General features: G+C 46.1%; 1 protein-coding gene across 2 annotated transcripts in view; it reads left to right on the forward strand.

Annotated features, from left to right (window-relative positions):
* The window catches only part of pgap1 (post-GPI attachment to proteins inositol deacylase 1), a 253543-nt gene extending 232634 nt beyond the window's left edge, over positions 1–20909 (forward strand). Inside the window, exons 25-27 of one of the 2 annotated variants that reach the window (XM_038789106.1) lie at positions 4399–4634; positions 6880–6984; positions 18469–20909. In XM_038789106.1, coding sequence (XP_038645034.1) covers positions 4399–4634; positions 6880–6984; positions 18469–18487 — 360 coding nt within the window. In that variant the 3' untranslated portion in view covers positions 18488–20909. Of the gene's footprint in view, positions 1–4398; positions 4635–6879; positions 6985–9303; positions 9540–18468 lie in introns of those variants that run through there. The other variant, XM_038789105.1, reaches the window with a different exon arrangement.
* The last annotated feature ends 4884 nt before the right edge of the window (positions 20910–25793 follow it).

The following is a 25793-nucleotide window of genomic DNA, read 5'->3' on the forward strand; positions in this document are numbered from 1 at the left end:
AAACCGAGGTCCCCTTCAACCTCAGGTGCTGCCGCCACCACTAGACTTGTGAAGTACCTGGCCAGCGAGAAGGGCAGAGGTGCCCAAGCTCGTGCCCTTATGCAAAGCTGTCTCCATCCGCTCCCATACCGACCCCACCCCCACCACCCACTTCCTTACTATGGTATATTAGCTGCCCAGTAATAGTTCATCAAGCTTGGCAAGACCAGCCCGCCCTCCAGCAGCACCTTCTTCACTTGTGGGGCTTTTCCCACCCACACAAACCCCAAAATCAATTGTCTAATCTTCCTAAATAAAACCTTTGAAATAAAATTCTGAAACATAAAAAGTACCATCATCTTCACGGACTGTACCTGCCCCACCAGTGACCATGGGCGTACCTCCCACCTCTTAAAATCCCCCTTCATTTGCTCCACCAACCGGGCCAAATTCAATTCATGTAGATGCTCCCATCCCCGTGCCACCTGGATGCCCAGATACCTGAAACTCACCCCCACTACCTTAAATGGCAGCTCGCCCAACCTCCTTTCCTGCTCATCGCCTGGATCGGGAAGACCTCTCTTCCCCATGTTTAACTTATACCCAGAAATACGGCCAAATTCCACCAAAGTGTCCATGATACCTCCAATATTTTCCAATGGGTCCGATATGTAAAACAACAGGTTGTCTGCATATAGCGAGACCCTATGCTCCACCCCCACCCCCACTATCCCTTTCCAACTCGTTGATGCTCTTTAGCGCCATTTCCAGTGGTTCTATCACCATGGCAAAGAGCAATACAGAGAGTGGGCATCCCTGCCTGGTTCCACAACACAGCCTAAAATACCCCAAACTCACCCTGTTCGTCCTTGCACTCGCTGCTGCCGCCTGATTCAACAACTGGACTCAATCCACAAACCCTTGCCCGAACCCGAACTGCCCGAGTACCTCCCACAAATATTCTCATTCTACCCCGTCAAAGGCCTTCTCCACGTCCATAGCAACCGCCACCTCCAAGTTCCATCCCTTCGAGGGCATCATTATAACTTTCAACAGACGCCTAACATTAGCCGACAGATCCCATTACAAACATTTACAAACCCCATCTGGTCTTCCCCTATCACCCCCGGCACACAGTCCTCAATCTGCGAAGCCAAGATCTTTGCCAACAACTTGGCATCTACATTCGGCAGTGATATCGGGCAATAGGACCCGCACTGCTCCGGTTCCTTATCGTTCTTCAAAATTAAAGATATTGAGGCCTGCGATAACATGGGGGTGGGAGCTCCCCTTCTCCCTCGCCTCATTAAATGCCCTTATCAGCAGGGGCCCCAGGTCTCCCAAAACATTTTCGTAAAATTCTACCGGAAATCCATCCAGGCCTTCCCGTACCCTCCATCACCTCAATAGGTGCTCCCAACCCCTCTACCAGGTGCTCCTCTACCTTAGGGAACTCCACCCCATCCCCAGGAACCGCCACATTTCACCCATCTCCCCGGTTAGGGGCTCCAATTTATAACGCCTCCTGTAAAACACCTCCAATACCCCGTTCACCCCCACCGGGTCCAATACCACTCCACCCCTACCGTCCTTCACCCTTCCAATCTCCCCCCTGCTTCCTGAGTTGGTGGGCCAGCGCCCTATTAGCCTCCTCCCCGTACTCATATGCTGGCCCTTCGCAACTGTCTTACTGCTTTCCCCGTGGACACCACCCAAACCCCTTCTGAAGCTTCTGCCTCTCCTTCGATCCTGCATCCGGGGCCTCAGAGTACCTCCTGTCTACCCACAGAATCTCATCCATCAACCTTGCCATCTCTGCTTGCTCCTCCTTCTCCTTATGCACCCGAATCGATATGAACTCCCCCAACCACTGCCTTGAGTGCCTCCCACAGTGTGGTGGGCAGGACCTCACCCGTGTCATTTAGTCCGACATACCCCTGAATGGCGGACCTCATCTGCTAACAACCTGCAGGGTTGCTGCTGCTGCCCCCCCCCCCCCCCCCCCCCCCCCCCCAACCCATAATCAACCGGTGAGAGTCCAGGTCCGGGATCTTGCCCAGCACTCGCCTCAAACTCCACATTATTCCAATTTGGGCTATAAACATTTACCAGGACCACTGGCATCCCCTCCAGTTTCCCACTCACTGTCACGGACTCCTCCCCCCCCCCCCCCCCCCCCCCTCCCGAATCTGCTATTATTCCCACCTCAAATACCACCCGTTTATTTACCAGCACTGCCATACCCTGCGTCTTCGTGTCTAATCGCATGGTAGCACAGTGGTTAGCACTGTTGATTCCTGACGCCAGGGTCCCTGGTTCGACTCCCATTTTGGTCACTATCTGTGCAGAGTCTGCACGTTCTCCCTGTGTCTGCGTGGGTTTCCTCTGGGTGCTCCAGTTTCTTCCTACAGGTCCCGAAAGACGTGCTTGTTAGGTGAATTGGACATTCTGAATTCTCCCTCTGTGTACCCAAACAGGTGGCAGAGTGTGGCGACTAGGCGATTTTCACAGTAACTTCATTGCAGTGTTAATGTAAGCCTACTTGTGACACCAATAAAGATTATTACTATAATCCCAAATTGAAGACTTGCCCTACCCACCCTTTCCTTAGCCTTGTCTGAATTCCGATCTTCAAGTGTGTTTCTTGTAAAAAGGCCATGTCCGCCTTCAAGCTCCTCAGGTGCGTGAAAACATGCAACCTTTTAACTGGCCCATTCAACCCCCTCACATTCCATGTGACCAGCCTGGTTGGAGGACCCTCCGTTTGCCTCCCCTGCCGATCAACCATTCCATTTCTTTGGCCAGCCCCCGGCCCATGCCACATGACCCTCCAGGCCCACTCTCAGGTATCCATCGTCGCTACACCCTCCTATGCTACACCACAGTGAACACCCCCCCCTCCTAAACAAAACAGCTACCCCATCACCTTCTGCTACACTAACCACCTGATCACCCCCTCCCCCCACTGCGCTCCCGTTCATTCCATTGCTCTTAAATAAATCTTTGGAAGCTTGCAGTCTGCAAGAAATATGCACTGGGAACAAATTTTAAAAAGTGTAGAAATGTTTTAGATGGTCATTACTTTGTTTAAAAGAGGGGTTTTATTGGAAAATGTTTGTTCTCACCAACACCATATAATGGGCGGAATACTCCCAAAGGCCCGACGCCGTCGTGAAACCCGGAGAGGTTCAGACAGCGTCGGAGACCTCTCCTGGCCCCCTATTCTCCCCCCGCCGGGGGGGCTAGGAGGGGCGTGCCGGGAAACTCGGCCGCGGGGCCTTGTCGCTGGCGTCAAGGCCCGGCGCGCCGAGAATGACGCGGCCGACGCGTCTAATGACGTCAGCCGCGCATGCGCAGTTTGGCCGGAGCCAACCCGCGCATGCGCGGTTGCCGTCTTCCCCTCCGCCGCCCCGCAAGACGTGGCGGCTTGATCTTGCGGGGCGGCGGAGGGGAAAGAGCGCGTCCTATTGAAACGCCGGCACGACGATCGGTGGGCACTGATCGCGGGCCTGTCCCCTCCCGAGCACAGTCTTGGTGCTCAGTCCCCTCTAGGCCCCCTACAAGCCCCAAACGGGCATCTCAAGCCATGGTCATGACGGCAGCGACCAGGTGTGGTTGCCGCCGTCGTGAAACAGTCACGAATGGCAGGCCGCTCGGCCCATCTGGGTCGGAGAATCGCGGGCCAGTACCCTCCCGAGCACGGCCGTGGTGCTTGATCCCCTCTCCGCCCCCCACAAGCTCCAAACTTACTTTTCGCGCTATGTTCACGCCGGCTGCGACCAGGTGTGGTTGTCGCCGGCTTGAACAGGTCAGGAACGGCAGGCCGCTCGGCCCATTCGGGCCGAAGAATCGCGGGTCGCCGTTTTTCACCGAGCGGCGTGTCGCAAAACGCGACACGCCATTTTGGGGGGGGGGGGGTGGGAGAATCGCGGGAGGTGTGAGAGCGGACCTCCCGCGATTTTCCCACCCGGCGTGAGGAGCGGAGTATTCCGCCCAATGTACTTCTAATGTAAAAGAAAGACTGCACAATATTTCACACTCCGACTTTATGTACAGTACTTGCCAGCAAGGGTTTTAAAGATGCATTTCCACTTGCAGTGCAGTATGCAACTAGAGAAATTGTCAAATGTACTGATTCAAAAGTTATATTCACTGAATGAAAAATCACCAGATCAGACTGGGTTGTGGCCCGCAGCTAATGATTCCAGCAAGCTACTAGCTTTAATAAGCAATTTTTTTTGGGGGGGGGGGGGTAGGTTTCAGTTGTTTCTCAGAATTGATCCTCAGTTGTGTATGTAATTCGGAAATACTGAAATTTAACCTCTAGCAGCAACTGGTCATCGTTCCTGTTAAGGAGTTTTATTATATTTTCTGTTTGTGTCTTTTTTAATTCTAACAAACAAAAGTTCTGTTTTTCAGGCCCCAAAACAGGAAGACATGAAGGAAATTGCAAAAGAAGTATGTAAATCTGGAATGGGAGACCATGCCCCAAAAGAACCAGGAGAGTTGAGCCCAGATAGACTTAAACTGCTTTCCGTTTCAGATGTTGATGAAGCAGTGGATACTCTTCAGATTCATATTACAATCTTACATTTATTAAATTGGATTATTCTATTTAGTGCGCCTTCATTTATTTACTGGTTTAAAAATCTCAGGTAAGATTTTTAATTTAAATGACCACTGAGAATCCTAACCTTATTAGAAAATGATTTAACTGGAGGAGTTAAAAGATGTAAGCTTATGATCTGGCAGAATTATTGTTTCACTGCCATTACATTTTATTAAGGTGAACTGAATAGCTTGGATTGGATTTGGAGCAAAAGTGAGGACCTCCGCACATTAATGTTACTATCCCAGTTGATGGACGGGAAGATCCCAGAATGAAACCCTGGCTCTATTTCCCACCATAACCCTCTCTAAGCACAATAGGAACAGAGTGGGAACTTAACCAATTCCCACTCATCCCGCGTGACAATGACCAGGCAGGAATGTTCCATTCCAGTCAGAGAACACTTCAGCAGTCAAGGGCATTCAGTCTCTGATCTTTGGGTAAGCGTTCTCCACGGCGGCCTTCAGGACGCACATCAACGCAGAATCGCCAAGCAGAAACCGATAACCAAGTTCCGCACGCTGAGTATGGCCTCAGCTGGGACATTGGATTCATGTCTCATTACATTTAACCCCCACCATCTGGCCTGGGCTTGCAAAATCCTGCCAACTGTCCTGGCTTGAGACAATTCACACCTCTTTAATATGTGATTATCCCTCTCTCCAGTCGCACCATCTGGACCTGTGAAGACTTAATTACCTGCAAAGACTCGCATTCATAGTATCATCTTGCATCATTGGCATTGTCTTTATATGCTGTTTGTGTAACCTATCTCGCCACTCACCTGATTAAGGAGATGCGCTCCGAAAGCTAGTGATTCCAAATAAACCTGTTGGACTTTAACCTGGTGTTGTAAGGCTTCTTACTGAACACATACAAACACCTTTGTCCAGCATGAATCTAACTATAGGTTTAACATTTTCAGGCACAGAAACATTAACTCAAACACACTTAAACAATACTTTATTTCTAATATTTACCAATACAAATATAAACCCTTAAAACTACCTTTGTTTTCCTAACATAGGAAGGAAGGCAGTCCAATAAGCTTTTTTTTAAAGGAAATGTAATTTCATGGGGAAAGTACAATGCACTGTGACATGACATGTGTGCCTATTTTGTTGGTACAAATCAGCACTGATGGCGAAATGGAGTAAATTGCATCCTGCACAATTTCATAGAATTTCATAGAATCATAGAATTTACAATGCAGAAGGAAGCCATTCGGCCCATCGAGTCTGCACCGGCCCTTGGAACGAGCACCCGACCTGAGCCCATACCTCCACCCTATCCCCATACCTCTACCCTGTCCCCGTAACCCCACCTAACCTTCCACATTACTGGCTAGTTACGGCAGAAAGCGTATGAAGAGGGTATTGTTTACATCAATTTCATCACACTCATCAATAACCATTGCACACAAGTGAGTTATCCAGAATATAAATATGTTGTCACAGATATATAGTATTGTGTTATACGTCCCTTAGTTCGATCCATAATGAAAGATAGACAGAAAGATCGCTTCCTCAGCCATGTAAAGTGCGTAAAGCAATGCTTAAAGTTAGGTCAATTTTAAAACACTGAATATAAATTCTAATAAGGTTAACTGCCCAGTAGAGAAAGAATTACCAAAATGTAGTAGTGCTGGGAAATGGTACAAAAGTATTTATGTATTACATTGAAATTACTGTTCACTATTTTCATCAATTATCAAGTCAGTAAGAGTTCCTCATGATCTGATGCTAAAGTATTAAGTTAGTTATTTAAATTTGACTACAGGGCATAGATGTGTCATGCGTTTGCCATAAAAGGGAAATTACTCAACTTATTCCTTCCTGTGGTGTGATCTGTTCAATCTGTCATCTTTGCTGACACACATTGCCGTTGGTGTCTGTATTATGCAATTATTAATTTAACAAATTAATGTTATATTTAGAAACAAATTTGGAATATTTCAAAGTTTAAAATATAATGAAAAACAGAAAAATGTGCTGCAAACCTACATTTGTGAAGTACAAGACTTGTACAGATCTAAAACCACACTGCTCCCTATATGTACCTATAAATCGATGTGTATCTTTATCTTCTATTAAAAGCAATTAAATATTATTTGCCATAAGGTTAGTTTATGTAATGCCAATTGCCCAGCTAAAGTAGAAAATGAAGTCTGATTGTTCAGCTGCTCTTCTAACATGCAGTGGATTTATTAGTTTGATTTGTTGGTCCTTTTTCCCCTTTCCTTGTTTTCAAATATTACATTAGTTGTATCATATTTTTGTTCCAATGAACAGGTATTCCAGAAGGCTTGACCCTGACCCTTGTGGCTTTGTTGCAATTATCCTTGTGTTCTCAATTGGAGTTCTCATGAATTCACATTCAACTTCAGTTAAGAGAAGGTAATTCTATGTTGCTTCTGTATTTTTATAACTTATTCACAAAGTACAAACTGAATTTCAGTACACAGGGAAAGTACTGGGGGAGCAGCGAACATAGAAGGCATGAAATGAATAAAAGAGGAGCAGAGCACCCTTATGGCTTCTGCTCACTTACTTGCTCTTAACCACAGTACCCTAGATGCCAATTTTACCCCCTCCTATAAGACTGGCCCTGCATTGCAAACCACATGAAAGGTTTCTGCGGACTCCGAGAGTTCACAGACTTCAATTTAGTAATTACTGTTTTCTGTTTTTAATGGGTGAGATTTGGACATCAGAGCTGGCACAATGGAGCAGGCCTGATTACAGTATACCTCATTAAAGTAGGTGTTCACGTTTGATATAATCCATCTGCAATGTCCTGGTTAATAATTTCACTACTCAACCTACACTTTATTCTTCTAGTATATGGACAAATAATGTAATTTAATGAAATAAGAAAGTCAACCTTACATTTCTCAGCATAGGTAAAGATTTTAAGCTAATTTTGATCTTTTATTTTCATTCATTCACAGGATGTAGATGACACTGGCACGGCCAGCATTTATTGACCATCACTAATTAATTTCTCTTAAGATACTACTGAGCCACCTTCTTTAACTAGTGTGATGAGAGAATTTCCAAAGTTCTGTTAGGGAGTTCCAGAATGTTATCCCAGCGACAATGAAAGAACGGCTATATATTCTAAGTCAGAAGGTGGCATCACTGCCCATGTCATTCCCTTAGTGTTGCCATTGTCTAGTGCTGACCTTGTTTTTCCTCTTGAGATAGGGGTTTTGGGAGACACTGTTAAAAAGCCTTGGAGAATTGTAGTGCGGAATATGCAGAATGCTACCATAATGCGCCAGTTGTGGAAGGAGCAAATCTTTAATGTGGATGGTGCTCATCAAGGAGGCTGCTTTGTCCTTGATGGTGTTGAGCTTCCCAAGTGTTTTTGGAGCTGCAGCCATCGAAGAAACTAGAGAGTTTTCCATCACAATTCTGACATGTGCCCTGTAGGTGATGGAAAGATTTTGGGGATTCAGGAGGTTAGTCACTCAATGTGGAATACCTAGGGCGGAATTCTCCGCAACCGCCGACGCCGTCGTGAAACCCAGAGAGTTTCACGACGGTGTCGGAGGCCGCTCCTCGCCCCCTATTCTCCCCCCCCACTCCCGGGGGGGGGGGGGGGAGGAGCGGCGTTTCGTGAAACTCGGCCGTCAAGGCGGCGCGCTGATATTGACGCTGCCGGCGGCGCCTTAGTTACGTCAGCCGCGCATGCGCAGGTTGGCCAGCGCTAACCCACGCATGCGCAGTTGCCATCTTCCCCTCCGCTGCCCCACAAGCCGTAGCGGCTTGATCTTGCGGGGCGGCGGAGGGGAAAGAGTGCATCTCTTAGAGACGTGGGCACCGATCACGGGCCAGTACCCTCTCAAGCACGGCCGTGGTGCTCGATCCCCTCTCCGCCCCCCACAGGCCCCAAACTTACCTTTTGCGCTATGTTCACGCCGGCAGCGACTAGGTGTGGTTGTCGCCGGCGTGAACAGGTCAGGAACGGCAGGCCGCTCGGCCCATCCGGGCCAGAGAATCGCAGGTCGCCGTGAAAAACGGCGACCCTCGATTCTCCGAGCGGCGTGTTGCATGCCATTTTGGGGGGGTGGGAGAATCGCGGGGCGTGCCAGAGCAGCCCTCCCGCGATTCTCCCACCCGGCCTGGGGAGCGGAGAATCGCGCCCCTAGCCTTTGATCTGCCTTTTGAGCCACAGTGGTTAAGTAGCTCGGCCATTTAATTTTCTGGTCAATGGTGAACCTTCAAAATGTCGATGGCGGTGGATTTGGCGATGTTAATTCTGTTAAATGTCCAGAGGAAATGTGTGGACTCTTTTGCAGATGGTAATTGTCTGGCGTTTGTGTGGTGCAAATGTTACGTGTCACTTTATTCTTTCTATCTTCCAATTGAATGTAAGTTGAAGGTTGTTTGCAGACACCCCAAGCTCTAGAATGCAATGGGGCAGCATGGGGCATTAGAATTTGAACAATGCTGGTTCCCCTGCCAACAACAATACATATTGTACACCTGTCAGCATAGCCCAAAATAAATTCTGGTGTCCCAACCTATTTACATCACTACCTCACTTTGGTCATTGCAGGTCAATTTAATAAAATTAAGTCCTATTGCCCGTAATTGCACTTTTTGACACGGGCATTGTACAATGCAAGCACCTTTAATTTAAATGCAAATGCAAGTACCTGATGTTTAATTCTCTGCATAACTAATTAATGCTTTTATTTTTCATATTAGCAAGCTACTAAAACACACAGCAAGACTGCAGCTCCTCTTGGCCATTGCCATGGTGGCCTTCGGACTAGTGCACTTGTACAGGGTTCCTTACTTTGTTACGTTTTCATTGGTTTTACATGCATTTGGCTGCCTGGTATAAATGACCGTGTTACATGATGACTTGCTAATTTAACCCATTACATGTGCAGCATTTCACAAAATGTATGTTTTGTATTTTTTAAAACATAATGGTGCTACATAATTGTATTTAGTCGTTATTGGCATGCCTTTGCTGAATTGTTACATGATGTAACTTGTTACAAGTTCCCAGTTTTTGGAAATTTTAAAAAGGTTATTGATGTACAGTTCTATAAAATTTTAATTTTCTTGTTATAAATGAAACATCCGGAGTATCATAAGTCCTCTTCAAGATGTTGCTCAGAATTAGATTGCTCTTGAGGCACATTGCAAATTGCCTTTTGTGGTAGCCTTTTTTAAACTGATCATTTCAGGGCTTTTCTACATAACACCTTTGACCATATTCAGACATCTCCAAAGAAACCTGAATATGATTTGGTTGCCTATAATTATAATTTCAGCTTAAGAGGTCCAAAAGGTGGTTTTGAATTTTTGGGATTCAAGCTTTAACTATTCTGAGTGAAGCAAATTTAAGAGAATAAAAGCAAAGTATTGCAGATGCTGGAAATCGGAAATACAAACAGAAAATGCTGGGAATACTCGAGAGGTCAGGCAGCATCTATGGAGAGCGAAAAAGAGTTAACGGGCGGGATTCTCTGGTACCCCAGCCGCGTGTTTCTCAGCAGCTCACCGTTGGCTGGCGGTAGGATTCTCTCTTCCTGCCACCTGTCAATGGAATTTCCCATTGAAATCACCTAACTCTGCCATGAAACCAGCCAGTGGAAAAAGAGAATCCCGGCCAGTGTTTCAAGTCGGTGATCTTTCATCAGAACCTACAAAGATTATAGATAATTTTTTTAAAATATTTTTATTCTCCTTTTTCACATTTTCTGCCGAATTTACACCCACCAACAATAACCAACAATCAGCAACAGATATGTCAATCCCCATAACAATAACAACGATCCTATCCTCCCACCAACCCCCAAACATCAGCCCGCATGTTTACACAAACAAATGACCAAAAAGGAATCCGGGATTACCCATAGTCACCCTTAATATACACAGCCCCCCAACCCCCCAAACTAATGTTCGATGTTATCCAGTTCTTGAAAGTGCATAATAAATCATGTTGATGATTTGTAGAACCCCTCCGAGTTTCCCCTCAGTTCAAACTTAACCTTCTCAAGGGTCAAGTATTCCAACAGGTCCCCTGCCACGCCAGATTGGAGAGGCTGCTCTCCATCCCAGCAGGATCCGCCTTCAGCCGATCAACGAGGCGAAGGCTACAACATCTGCCTCCGCACCCATTTCTAAACCTGGCTGGTCCGACGCCCCGAATATGGCCTCCCGGGGACCCGGGTCCAGTTTCACGTGCACCACCTTGGAAATTACCCTGAAAACCTCCTTCCAGTACTCGTCTAGCTTTGGACAGGACCAAAACACATGAACGTGAGTAGCCCCCTCCCCCCGCAACGCTGACACACACCTTCTACTCCTTCAAAGAATCGTCTCATCCTCGCCCATGTGAGGTGTGCTCTGTATACCACCTTCAGCTGTATCAGCCCAACCTTGCACATGAGGTGGAGGCATTTACTCTCCAGAGCACCTCACACCAGACCCCCTCCTCTATAACCTCTCCCAACTCTTCTTCCCACTTTGCTTTGATCCCTTCCAGTGGTGCCTTATCCTCATGCAAAATAGCTCCGTACACCGCTGACACTACCCCCTTCTTCAGTCCCCTTGTCGTCAGCACCTCCTCCAGCAATGTGGAGGCCGGTTCCTCCGGGAAGCTCTGTATCTCCTTCCTGGCAAAATCTCGAACCTGCATGTATCTAAACATTTCTCCCCGCTCCAGCCCATACTTCGCTACCAGCTCCCTCAATCCTGCAAACCGAACCCTAAGAAACAAATCTTTTAGCGTCTTAATCCCCTTCTCTTCCCATTTCCGAAAACTTCCATGCCACTTCCCTGGCTCAAATCTGTGGTTCTCCCGGATCGGCATTTCCCTTGACCCTGCCCCCAACCCGAAGTGTTGGCGAAACTGCCTCCAGATTTTCAATGAAGCTATTATTACCGGACTCCCTGAGTATTTCCCCGGAGCTATCGGGAGCGGCGCTGTTGCTAGCGCTTTCAGTCCTGACCCCCTACACAAACTCTCCTCCACTCTGACCCACTGGTAATCAACCCCTTTGACCCAGCTCCGCACCTTCTCCACATTCGCTGCCCAGTAGTAGTACATCAGGTTCTGGAGACCCAAACCCCCTGCCTGCCTTCCCCTCTGTAGCAGCACCTTCCTCACTCTGGCCACCTTCCCTCCCCATACGAACGAGGTAATCCTTCCCTCAATCTCCCTGAAAAAAGCCTTTGGGTGGAAAATCGGTAGGCATTGAAAAATAAACAGAAATCGCGGCAACACATTAATTTTAACCGCCTCTACCCGACCCGCCAGTGACAGAGAGAGACCATCCCACCTTGCCAGATCGGCTTTCACTCTCCCCACCAAATTAATGATGATGTACCTGCGAAGCCTCCCCACTCACGGGCAACCTGCACCCCCAGATGCCCTGCCCTACGGAATGGCAGCCCCCCCACCCCCGGCCGAGACACCACAAAATACTCACTCTTGTCTAAATTCAGCTTGTACCCCAAGAAAGACCCAAATACTCACAGTAGCTCCAATATTCCTCCTATCGATGCACTCGGTTCCGACACATACAGCAGCAAGTCGTCGGCATACAAGGACACCTTATGCTCTATCCCCCCCTATCCATGCTCCCGAACTTCTTAATGCGATGGCCAACGGCTCAATCACAAGTGCAAACAACAAGGGGACATAGGACATCCCTGCCTCGTCCCACGGTGGAGAGAAAAGTATCTCAAGCTGATATTGTTTGTGCGGACACTCGTCATCGGCTCCTTATATAATAGCTTTACCCAGTTCCCAAATCTTGGCCCAATCCCAAATCGCTCCAGAACTGCCATCGAGTACTCCCATTCTACCCGGTAACGCTTTCTGCCGTCCAATTCCGCAACCACCTCTGTTTCCTTCCCTTCCGCCAGTGCCATAACGACGTTCAAAACCCTCCTAATATTCAAAAACAGCTGCCTCCCTTTCACGAACCCCGTCTGATCCTCGCCTATCACCTTTGGGAGGCACTCCTCCAGCCTACCTGCCAGTACCTTCGCCAATACTTTGGCGTCCACATTCAGAAGTGATATGGGTTTATACGACCCACACTCCGTCGGATCCTTACCTTTTATTAGCAACAGTGAAATCAATGCCTGCCTTAAGGTTTGTGTCCATATTGCCTCTTCCAACATCCCCACCATCATGGGTGCCAGCTTATCCTTGAATTTTTTATAATATTCCACCGGAAACCCATCCGCCCTGCCACCTTCCCCGACAGCATCCTCCCAATCGCATCCTTTATCTCCTGCTCCATTATTGCTCCTTCTAATGTAGCCCTGCCCCCTCCCCTAACCTCGGGTACTCCAACCGATCTAGAAATTCCTGCATCTCTCGGTCTCCCCCGGGTGGCTCTGACCTGTACAACCTCTCATAAAACTCCTCAAAAACCTTGTTAATCAGCTCCAGAGCCACCACCAACTTCCCTGCCCTATCCCTCACCTGAAGAATTTCCCCCTGCTGCTGCCTCCCTCCGGAGCTGACCTGCTAACACACCCGCCTTGTCTCCATGTTCATAAACTGCACACCTTGCTCATCTCAGTTGGCGCACCGCCTTCCTGGTGGACAGCTGGTCGAAGCTCGCCTGTAGTTCCTTCCTCGTTCCCAGCTTAGCTGAGTCCCCACCTTCTGCATAACTCCTATCTACCTCCAACATCTCATCTATTACCCTCTGCCTCTCCAACCTCTCCTCTTTGTCCACCCTGGCCTTAAACAAAATTACCTCACCCCTCACCACCGCCTTCAGAGCCTCCCAGACAAATGCCTTCGACACCTCACCCGTACATTTGAAACCTACATATTCCTTAATTACCTTTTCAATTTTCTCACAGAACACTTGGTTCCCCAAAAGCCTCACATCCAGTTTCCACCCCGGCCTCTGCGCTACCCTCTTATCCAGCACCATATCCACCCAATGCGGAGCGTAATCTGACACTGCAATTGCCGAGTATTCCGACCCCTTGACCCCAGCCATCAAAGCCTTTCCCACCACAAAAAAGTCGCTCCACGCGTGTATCTTATGGACTGCTGAGGAAAAACGAGTACTCCCGTTCCCTGGGTGCAGGAACCTCCAAGGGTCCTCCCCTGATGGGACCAGCGAGCGTGGCCGTGATCTGTCCAACCTTGGCCCCTGCACCAAGTTCCAGTCTCTTTCCCCCCCCCCCCCCCCCCCCCAACAATTAGCTCATGTGTGTCCAAGTCGGGAATGGCCCCAAACACCTTCTTCGCGAATCCCATATTGTCCCAATTGGGACCGTATACACTTGACAGCCCCACTAATCTCCCCTCCAGCGCCCCTGTCACAATCACATAACTACCCCCCTGGTCTGCCACCACCTTCTCCATCTGGAAATGTACCCTTTTGCTGACCAACACCGCTACCCCTCAAGCCCTTCCATCAAATCCAGAGTGAAACACTTGGCTAACCCAGCCCTTTTTAAGTCTCACCTGGTCCTTCACCCTCAAGTGAGTCTCCTGCAGCATTACCACATTGGCTTTCAAACTTTTAAGATGTGCAAGCACTCTTGACCGGACCTCCTAGCCTTCTCACGTTCCATGTGACTATCCTTACCTCTTCTTCTCCCCCACCCCCCAACCTTTCTTATCCACCATCATCATACCACCGGGCCCTGCCCCATAAGCCTGACCCGCCCCTGTCCATTGTTAACATCGAACCCCTTTCTCTTCCCCCCCCCCCCCCCCCAAAACCCTCCCTACCTTTCCCCCGAAACAACATCTCCCAGCAGCCATTCCTTCCGTCCCCTCTCACTCGCCTCGTAGGCCCATTGAAGCCTGCTATTCAGGCTCCAACGTCTGCAGCCCTCACCTCACGTCCGTTCACTAGCTGACTTTAGTTAGCTAGCGCGGGTGGCTCCCCCCACCAAGATATATCGTCCCCTTCCACCCAGTCCCAGAGAAAGAAAAAATGAAAAAAAACTAAAACCAACAATCCAACCCATACAATTCACTAACATAACATTTAACCGTCGCAACCCAGAACGCCAATCAACCCACCATTAACTTGAACTCTGTAATAATGCAAAGAGAAATAAATTACAACACACATCAGTAAAAAGAAAGTTGTAGCATTTATACATTTCCAGCTGTTCAAACACAGTCCACAGTCTCTCTTCCAGTTCCTGCCCTCACAACACCTCAGCCACCTCCGCTGTCTCAAAATAAAAGCCTTTCGCGTTATACGTTCCCCTCAACTTCGCCGGGCACACCATACCAAATCACACCTCCTTCTTGTACAATGGCACCTTCACTTGCCCAAATGCCGCTCATCTTTTTGCCAACTCCACCGTCAAGTCCTGGTAGATCCAGACCGTAGTACCATCCCACTGCACCTTCTGCTTCGCCCAGCTTAATACCTTCTCCTTCATGCAGAACTTATGGAAGCAGATAATTATTGCTCTTGGCGGCTCGTTCACTTTGGGCTTCCGCCTTAATGACCGATGAGCTCGGTCTAGTTCATACCGGAAGGGATTCTCACCCTCCTCCATCAGCTCCGCCAACTTCTTAGCAAAGTATTGTGTTGGCCTTGGGCCCTCTGTCCCTTCGGGCAAGCCCACAATTCTCAGATTGTGCCACCTTGAGCGGTTCTCCAAATCTTCGAGCTTTGTTCGGAGTCTTCTGTTGACCTCCACCACCCTCTGCAGCTTGTCCCCCATCGAGGTGATCTGGTCGCTGTGTCGTGACACAGCCTCCTCCACTTCCTTCATCTTCTCGCCCTGCTCTCTCACCTCGGCCGATGCCTTTGCCATCGGCACCCTTACCGGGGCGATTGCCTCCTCCACCAATGACTTCAATGCAACCACCGTCTCCTTCCTCAAGGCCGCCATGTGCTTCGCGAACTGCTTTTCGAGCCCATCGCCATCACCTCGGTCATCTTCTCCACTGTAAGTAGTGCGGCCCCGCCTTGCAGTTCGGCTTCTGCCATCTTGTCAGCGCTTTCGCTCGTCCTCTCATTCAGCGGCAATCCCGCGTTTCCTCCTTTCTTCAACGCTGCTCTTCGCATCCTTTAGCGGCTTATTGTTTTTTTCTTTTTTCTTCTCTCCCCTTCCACCTTCCTGTCCTTCATCAATCTGAATTATTCTTTTTTTTTGAAAAAAACAATTTTTCTTCACACACAAAAAAAAAGGAAAAAGGGGAGAAAAAAAACTTTCACCAAGCCTCTTTAAACCTTCTTTCTTTCTCCTGTACATTCCCCCAGAGCTCCCCTGGGACCGGACTTCAGCCTTCTTTCTTCATCCTAGGTGGGAGCCATCCGATGTGGGACACCCCACCTACATCGTGCCCTGGTCACGGGCCTGCCGCCTCCGCCTCCTCGTAGCTCCTCTCCCCGCTGCTCCGACCTCAACGCTGCGCTGGGCACAGCGCCTCAGCCCCCGTCGCCCGACACCCGCACGGGGTTCTTCTCTGCTTTTTAAACCGGCTGCCCGTGACGGCCCCAAAGGCCGACAATAGTCGGGGGGTGAGTGATGGTCGGGGAAATCGCCGCAAATCGTGGCCACTGGCGGGAGCTCCTCTTACTGCGGCCGCCCTGCTCGCCCATGCCACCAGAAGCCCAGATGTTTTTTTTAATATAAATTTAGCGTGGCCAATCCACCTACCCTACGCATCTTTTTGGGTCGGGGGGGGTAAGACCCATGGAGACACAGGGCGAATGTGCAAACTCCACAGAAACAGTGGCTGGGATCAAACCCGGGTCCTTGGCGCCGTGAGGCAGCACTGCTAACCACTGTGCCACCGTGCCGCACTAAAGATTATAAATGTAACAGTTTTTTGTAAAGTATGGAGGTGGGGAGATGGGGAAAAAAAGCATAACATGGCTGGTCTGTAAAAGGAGAGATTAAATGAATTATGGTACAAGGCAGGGGGGTGGTAATGGGGTGACTGAAGAAACAAAAGAGGGTCTAGAGGAACTGTAAATGGCAATAGCAGAATCGTTATCAACAGCGGCTGTCCAAAGAGAATATGGGAGCAGTGCCTGATAGTGTTGAAATCAATGGGCTTGATTTTCTGCGCAACCCACCACGTGTTTTGTTGTGGCAGTGGTGGTCCGCCATGGGCTGCAGTGGGATCTTCCGGTCCCGCCATTGTCAACGGAGTCTCCTGTTGAATGCACCCCTTGTTGCAATGAAAGCCATGACAGGGTGTGCCGTTGGCTGGACCCAAATATCCCGCTGGCGGGATTGGCCAGAAAGCTCCGGCCAATGATTCTGGAAGTCTGTGAAGTTCCCAAATGAATGGATTGAGATGCTTTTCCTCCAGCTTCCTTTGAGTTTCATTGGAACAGTGTAGGAAGCCAAGAACTGAAACATCAGGGTGGAATGGAAAACCAAAGTGACAAGTGACAGGATGCTCAGGGTCATGCTTATGGACTGAACAGAGGTCTTCATCAAAGCAACCAGCCAATCTGCATTTAGTCTCCCCAGTGTAGGAGAGAGCACACTGTGAATAACAAATATCATATTCTAAATTGAAGGAAGTACAAATAAATCAGTATTTCACCTGTGGCACAGTGTTTGCACTGGGACTGCGGCGCTGAGGTTCGAATCCCGGCCCTGGGTCATTATCCGTGTGGATTTTGCACATTCTCCCCGTGTCTGTGTGGGTTTCACCCCCACAACCCAAAGATGTGCTGGTTAGGTGGATTGGCCATGCTAAATTGCCCCTTAATTGGAAAAAGAAAATAATTGGCTACTCTAAAAAGTATTTCACCTGGTGCCTGGACAGTAAGAGATAAGATAAAAAGACAAGTGTTGCATTCCCTGTGCTTGCAAAGAAAGATACTGTGAGAAGGGGATGGGATGTTGGGGGATGTCACCAAGGAAGATCAATGAACATGACCATACCTTCTATTTGGTACTTAAACAGTATTTTTGGACTCAATTTTAGGTCAACAAATTTACAGAATAATCAAAGTTCTCGGGCTGGATTCTCCAATTTTGAGGCTATGTGCCGATGCCAGCGTGGGAACTGTGGCATTTAACGACGCCAAAATCAGCGTTGAACCCTCACCGATCCTAGGACCGGTGAGGGGCTAGCAGCCGCGCCAGCTAAAACCCTCAGCTCCCACAACAAAAACGGCTGGAGAATGGCTGTGGCTGCGCATGCACATGCTGCCGACCTGCAGCAACCACACCGTAAAACAAGGCACCGGCCGGGCGCGGACCCATCCTGCCAAATACTGCCCTCTGGCCACCCCCCACCAGTCCCAGCCCTTGCTCAAGCCCCACCCAGCCAGCAGCATGGCTACCGGCTGATTGTGGCAGCGCTGGACATAGTCCGCAGCCGTCACGCCGGGTTCCCAACCGCTGAGACCTCACATCCCCCGCGTGGTCTGGAACTCGGCCCTTCAAGGACGGAGCATTGGGAGAGAGCCTTCCGTTGACGAGCCAATGCCATTCCAACGGCGCGTGTCGTGATGGTACCATTTTGGAGCGGGCGGAGAATAGAAAACAGGCGTAAAACTGGCGCTGCCCCCGATTTGGGCATCAGAAGGGATTCTCCGCCAAATTGCCGATTACGATATTGGCGTCGGGCAACAAAGAATCCCGCCCATTGTGTTTTTTGGGCAGGAATTTGTGGTATTGATTCCGTGTTGTCATTTACACCTCTTCCAGGCCCATCTTTTGTTTCTTCACTTCTCTGTTACCATTGGCTTTTCCTTACACCATCTTCCGTTTTGTCAGTTAATCACTTTACTCTTCATCATGTCACAGAACTTCCCTTTTGCTCTTGCCTCCCCTACTCCTTTCCCTGCATCTACTTGCTTAAACCTGTTACAGTTCTAACCAGTTCTGATGAGAGGTTATGAACCTGAAACATTAACTCTGTTTTTCTCTCCACAGATGCTGCCAGACCCGCTGAATGTTTCCAGCATTTTCTCTTTGAGAATCTTGACTGAAATCTACACTGTTACATGTGCTGATAGTTCAGCCCACACATTCAACTTCCCTCAGTCAAATTATTCCACTTTTTAGCTAATTTTTTTAATGGTGCACTATAGATTAGAGGAATGATGGTAGGATCATTTTGGCTTTAGGGAATTCTGTAAACTATGCTATCTGGGAGTCACAAAGGTGATCATATGAAGGGACAAACCGGGCTCTAAAATTAGACCGTGAGATTCCATCATGCTAAAGTAAAATGTTCTTCTGAAATTCTTCTTTCTACTATCTTAATAATTCATTAATGCAGCCACTAAAATAACAGGCAGAAGAATGTCAGATAACTGTATTTAGCTTTTGTATGCTAATGCCATAATTTGAAGATTGAGAGTATTTTAAAACTTGAGAGTGTTGCTTAAAGTGACTTTGGATAGTTGTAGATATCAGTTGAAAGCACTATAAAATTGGAAGACTTTCCCCTTGTCTAACAATGCAACATACATTGTGCAATATAAAGCCATGTTACCTTTGCTCTTGCATCCTTGTCCTTACGATGGAAGTATGTCGGATAGACTTTTAGAATCTCATATTTGAAATCTTATTATGTGAAACGGGAAGAAAAATATTGATGACATGCACAAAAAAATTCAAAATTTGACAAATGAAAATGAAAATCGCTTGTCACAGTAATGAAGTTACTGTGAAAAGCCCCTAGTTGCCACATTCTGCGCCTGTTCGGGGAGGCTGGTATGGGAATTGAACTGTGCTGCTGGCCTGCCTTGGTCTGCTTTAAAAGCCAGCTATTTCACCCTATGCTAAACTAGCCGCTCTGTGATGACATGGTTTGAAACTCCTTTTATCATAAATGGTTTAAAGTTTAAATATTTTACCCCATAAAACATTCTCTAAAATTGAGTTTTCACATTTCTGCTTGTTTTCTTGCCTGTGTTCAGCTCTTCATTCACCTCTGGTGATGAGGATGGGCAATAGCCTACTCTCTGACTTCACCAGTCCTGCTCCGCAAGTGCCCATGGTACAAATGAGAAACGCATGATGACACTCCCTCTTCCTCTGTTCTGCTGTGTCATCTCTTACTATTTACTCACATATGCAATTGATAGCCAATATTGAGACATTTGGAAAATAACTAAGGCATCAAAAGCTGCACACCTATTAAATGAATAATAAACAATGTTGGACTAGTGTTAATATTTTGCTACTAAGTGTCACGTGACAATGTGCACATTTCATAAAACCATAGATATTTACAAAGAATACAAAAGACATCTAGAAATAGAAATTATTGAAATTCCTTTTGAACATTGGATAGGGGAATTTCATTTAACTCATGGTTTCAGCAAGTTGAATCCAGTTGCGCTCTACTAACAGGTCTAATTGAAATTGGAAACTCATTATGCTGAAAATCTCAGGTTGGTCTAATGACTCCATGCTGCATGATAGTATCTTAGCCTACTGTGCCACCAGACCATCCTCACTACGTTTTTAAATGATTTTGATTATATTTTTTGGTTCAAAATCGACTGGGTATATTCCACTAGTTTCTTGGAGAATGTGGTGTCGTTCTTGCTAAGAACAGTTCCTGGAACAACTGGCACAGACTCATGCTAAAAGTTTTGAATTTTTATTGCACAACTTGTGTTTAGAAAATGGCAGCTTCACGTTTGGATGAAAAGTAAAGTCATTGTCACGTGAACTTCTACCCATTTTAACAATATCCAACAAGGGGAAAATAATGACCCAGTTGTCATCACAATCTGTAGCTGACACTCGCACCAAAGTCAGTCAATCAACTGGCCAAACATCTGCAGGTTTTAAAGTCAGTGCATAAGTTTACATGTGCTTTGACTGTAATATCACTGTTGTGACTTACTGAGACAAAGATTTGCAATGGAACCAGTTCTCTGTGCTTTAATCATTTGAAAAGATATTTGTGGAACTTGTGGGATGCAAACATTTTTGTAATCTATTTAGTGATGTAAACTATGTTGATTTTGGAATAAAGTTGTATGAGTAATGTTTGCAAGGTTTATACAATCAAATGATGTACAGTTTCTAACTGTGATATGTTTTGTGTGTGGACAATCAGTTGTGATATTAGTGCATACTTAACCAAAAGTCAGGAAAGCCATTTTTAAGAATTAAATCTAATTTGAAAACATGAACTCCTGAAGTGTATTTAGTACTGTTTCATTTTATAATTGGCTTGTAAATCAGAAGAAATTCTTCAAAGCTTCAGCGAGGCATTATTTTCCAAGAAGTTTCAATATAAATCAGGATTTTTCTGACATATCGATTAAGCTGGTAGGATGAAATGTGATTTTATTCAGCTGGTTCACACTTTGAGTCACAATAAATGTACATTTTTCTATTGCAACACCTAACACGAGCACACGTGGAAGCATGTTTTGTCCATTTTTTTCTCATTTTAATTTGGGTGTTAACCAAAAATCATAGTCTACATTTTGCAGTCAGCAATGAAGGGACGGCACTCACCATTGACTATGGAAATAGCAGCTCACAAAGACTTAGCTCTAGAATATCGATTTCAATGTGACTTTCAATCTGGTGCCATGTAAAGGTGAATTGTTGTATCCGGAAACAGTGAGTAAAAGAGGAGGCTGAGCAGCCTACCAGATTGAAGACTTCTCAGACAACAAACCAGAATGTAAAAAGAACCAGTTACCATTCATTCTTAAAATTCTTTTGAATAAAGAAAGTTAAAGATTGGGATATACAAATGGGCATAAAGTGGAAAGTGAAGCAATTTAATATTTTTCAATAGTGTGTCAAAGTTCAATTTCACACCAAATCATTGATTTTAATTAATTATTTCAATGAAGACTGTAACAATGCACTCATCGTGGAGGGTCAGTGTATCCCCAATAGACTTGAGGATTTATGTGTTGAACTGCACGTGCTGCCAATTTTGCACAATAAAGAGAGCAAGCTCTGCTGTCAGTCCAACTACAAACTCTGGACATTTGTCTTTTTGCTGATTTGTTTTTTTACAACACTCCCTACAAACTCTTCAATTGAAACAGAGTGATCATCAAATATATATATATATATATACTGATCAATATAGAGTAAATGATATCTTTGATGCTGAGAATATTGCATCAGTAACTCTGCTGAGTAAAGTTGACCACAATAATCCGCATCAATCTCTACTCTTCAATTTGTAACACCCTTTTTGGTTACAAGTATTGGGGTCTTCAGCCTTGAAGGTAGTGGGCAGTAGATCAAAAAAATTCAGAAAATTAGGAACTTTTTTACAAAGAGAAAGCTATTTTTTAATGAGACAGACTTGCATTTATACTGTACCTTTCACAACTTCAGGATGACCTGAAGAACTTTACAGGAAATTTAAAGTTGTTTTGTAATGTAATAATTTTGTAATGTAAGAATTCCAGCAACCCAGTGACACACGGCAAGACCCTACAAACAGTAATGTGTTGGTGGCCTGGTAATGTGTTTTAATGATCCTAGTTTAGGAATAATTATTGGTAAGGACACGAGGAGAACTTCCCTGCTCTTTGAAATTTTGTACGGGATCTTTTGCTTCCACCTGAAAGGACAAATGGGCCTTTGGCTTAATATCTTATCCGAAGGACAGCACCACCAACGATGCAGAAAGCAGGCCTTCAGCACTACACAGATATCGATCTAGTTTTGTGCTAGGAGTAGGATTTGAACCTGTAAAATTTGAACTCGGGTGAAAGTACTACTACTGAGACATAGCTGACGGGCTAATGGTTGAACCGTAGAATTCCTACAGTGCTGAAGGAGGCCATTCGCCCCATTGGGTCTGCACCTTTGAAAGAGTACCTTCCTCTATAACCCACCTAACCTGCACATCTTTGGACTGTGGGAGGAAACTGGAGCACCCGGAGGACAGCCATACAGGCACGGGGAGGAGGGGGGGACGTGCAACCTAAACACAGTCGCCCAAGGCAAGAATTGAACCCGGGTCCTTGGCACTATACTGTGAGGATGGAGTGCTAACCACTGTGCACCATGCTGCCTTAAACTGGGATAGTGTAAACAATAAAAATTTGGCTTTTGATAGCAAAATTGAAAAAATTTTGTTTTTCTTTATGCCGAACAAGAAACCAAGACACAAAACCCCTGATGCATCTGCACTTTCGACAAGAGTCTACCGATTTCCTTTGGGGCTGGCACTGCAGCAAACAATGCCAATTTATGTGGTTAGAGCAGACCTGTCTTTGAAACAGTGACATAAGTAAGTTAGCGCTGGGGAATTAAATTAATTCATTATTTAAATTAGTTACCCGATGGCAGGATCAATGAGAGAAAACTAGCTCATGTGATAAACATCCAAAAGAAGATACTTCTAATTTGGCATAAAATCCGTAGGTGCTTGATTTTTAGTTCAGGTTTCAGCTTCTGGAATTGTAATTTTAACACCGCAAGAGCATTACCTTATCAGTGTTCAAACTTAGCATTTGGACATCTATAAAAAATAATCTCGCAAAAGTCCAGTTGTACATGTACAATTTAAAGATACCTCCATGGATGGTGCATCATACAGACTAATATTTCTGGAAGATGAAGATAGTTTTTTCCAACGTAAAATTATGCATTACTTTATCAGATAAAATCCGGCATATCTAAAGTATTTTCAATAGGTACCATTACAGGAGTTAGATTTATGCAACTGTTGAAATTCTGCTCTATGTTGATGTCGTCCAGGTTGATAAAATGCATAGTTTTGAAGTAGAACCAAATAGAATTATCTGTTATTTATAGCTTTTCAGGTAATGCATATGCCTCTGACAGCAAGAGAATAAGCTAGCGAGGCAAGTCATTGAAGCTTCCTTGTTGCTGACACTGTACACTAATAACAGTTCATTGGAAAATCTCTTTCAAAGACAACATGTTCTCGGGCACTGATTATTAAACAACTGTACATTCAATAAATTGTGAAATAAAAATGGTATTGCACAGACTACTTGCATTCTAAATAGCTAAATACTGATTGACCTAAGTGGCAAAATTAAATTTAAAATTATGAAAGGAAAACAGTGGATTAAACAAATGTTGGGAGGATAATTTTTTTCAATTTTGCTATCAAAAGTCAAATTTTTATTGTTTACACTAACCCAGTTTAAGGCAGCACGGTGCACAGTGGTTAGCACTCCATCCTCACAGTACAATGCCAAGGACCCGGGTTCAATTCTGGCCTTGGATAAAGTAAAACATATACTCGGACATGACTCAGAGATTCAGAGTGGAATCTCCCAACACAATAGATACACAGCAGAGAAACCACAGCAGATAAGGAACTTATTTGTAATTGAAGTGGATGTTACTGTGGCTTATTAACTCAGGCTGGCATTAGCACTTCGCTTCCAGGTGGGCAAGATGACCCACTCAATCTGTCAACGGAAGCTATTTCTAGTTAACGATACCATGGCAGAGGTCAGAATGGTTAAACAAAACATTGATTCTTGAAACTTCAGCCACCTTAGGAATGGAAAGGAGACCTGGGAAGGCCAACCCCCCGGTATTTGTTTCTTATCTGTACATCTTGCTGCAGGACCCAAGAGGCCAAAGTGAGTTGACTCAACTCCAGAGATGGCCACCTTGAAGCCCATTAGCAATTCATTCCTACATGGTTCTCTGGGAAGGAGAACTTATTCCACAAGGTTGCAGATGTTGAGCAATGACCTGCTGTGAAAGCCTGAGCATTCTGAGGCACTGGTGCTCACATGTTGAAAGCTAATCTTCAGCATGTCGATCCCGTGTTGGGGGGGTCTTGCCTCTTGCCTCCTTTGAAGTAGATCTGTATGTCCATCCCCTCCATCCTAACATGACCGAGGAGAAGGCAACTGGTGTTGTGGTTGGTATCATTCCATGTGCGTTTTTGTGCTGCTCCTTTATTTCCAAATCAAGGAGCAAATTAAAGCTGCCCCCATATTACAATGAAGGCTGGCAGCAGCAAGTGCAGATCACAACAACTAAAGTGCCAGATAAATGAACTTACTTCCAAGAAGTTGGAAGTTACCGATAAAGCAGTAAGAACACATTGTGAATTGCTTTGAGCACCAGACTCTCACCAAGGCAGGGTTTGGAGCTTTTTAGGATCATTGAAGGCTTCTCTGCCTGTCAGGTTCACTGAAGAAACACTCCACTGTGCCATCGGCTCATTGACCCTGGCTACATGCAGAGAGCTCGGGAAATCTGTTAAAGCAACAACACAGGGTTAAATTAAAGTCAATTACTTGCATATTATGGGGCAGCACAGTGTTTAGCACTACTGCCTCACAGCTCCAGGGACTCAGGTTCACTTCTGGTGACTGTGGAGTCTGCACGTTCTCCCTGTGTCTGTGTGGGTTTCCAACAGGTGCATCCCGTTTCCTCCCACATTCCAAAGATGTGCAGGTTAGGTGGATTGGCCATGATCTATTCCCCAATTGCCCCCTTTTAGTGACCAATAGGTTAGATGTTAGGTTAGGTGGGGTTACTAGGTTAAGGGGATAGGGCGGAGGTCTGACCCTAGGCAGGGTACCCTTTCAGAGGGTTAGTGTGGACTTGATGGGCCGAATTGCCTTCTGCATTGTAGTGATTCTATAATTTCTAAAAAGGCTTGCCCAACAGCTGGATGGAGCCTATCACTCACCTGCAATACTGGACAGGTTAAACCTGGAAGGGGGAGGCATTGTGTTAAGGAAAAATTCTGACATCGGTTTGGGGCATTTACACCTGTACCGATCTTACCTAGGGATGGGCAATAAATGCTGGCCTAAGCGACACCCACATCCCATAAATGAATTTTTAAAACCTTGGCTGTCAAAATTCTGCCCTGAGGTTATATCAACAGTCAGATGATATGTCTCTTTCATTGCCTTATCAACAGTACCAGTGACACATTAGTTTTGTTCTTAGATTTTGACAGGTCTCTATGAAGAACCAATTACTTTTACCTTGGAATGTGCAGGAAGGTATTCACGCTACCATGAATGTAAGGATGTTAGAACTCAGCTCAAAGAAGGAACGGGACATTAAGGACAAAGTTATTGAGTTACCTTTGTGTACTTCCTAGCAACAGGTTCTAACACCATGCAATTTTTCAACAGAATATAACAGGTCAAAACTATTGGTAGGACCATATGTTGGATGTGATTGTCAAGTGTTTGTGATTCTATGCCTTTTCCACCCAACAATTCCATAGACATTGACCAAGCCCATTTCAGACCCAATGATGTGCAAGTAAGTACTGAAATAACGAACCTTTTCTCAAC

The sequence above is a fragment of the Scyliorhinus canicula genome, chromosome 2, assembly GCF_902713615.1.
Source record: "Scyliorhinus canicula chromosome 2, sScyCan1.1, whole genome shotgun sequence".
Lineage (NCBI taxonomy): Eukaryota > Metazoa > Chordata > Chondrichthyes > Carcharhiniformes > Scyliorhinidae > Scyliorhinus > Scyliorhinus canicula.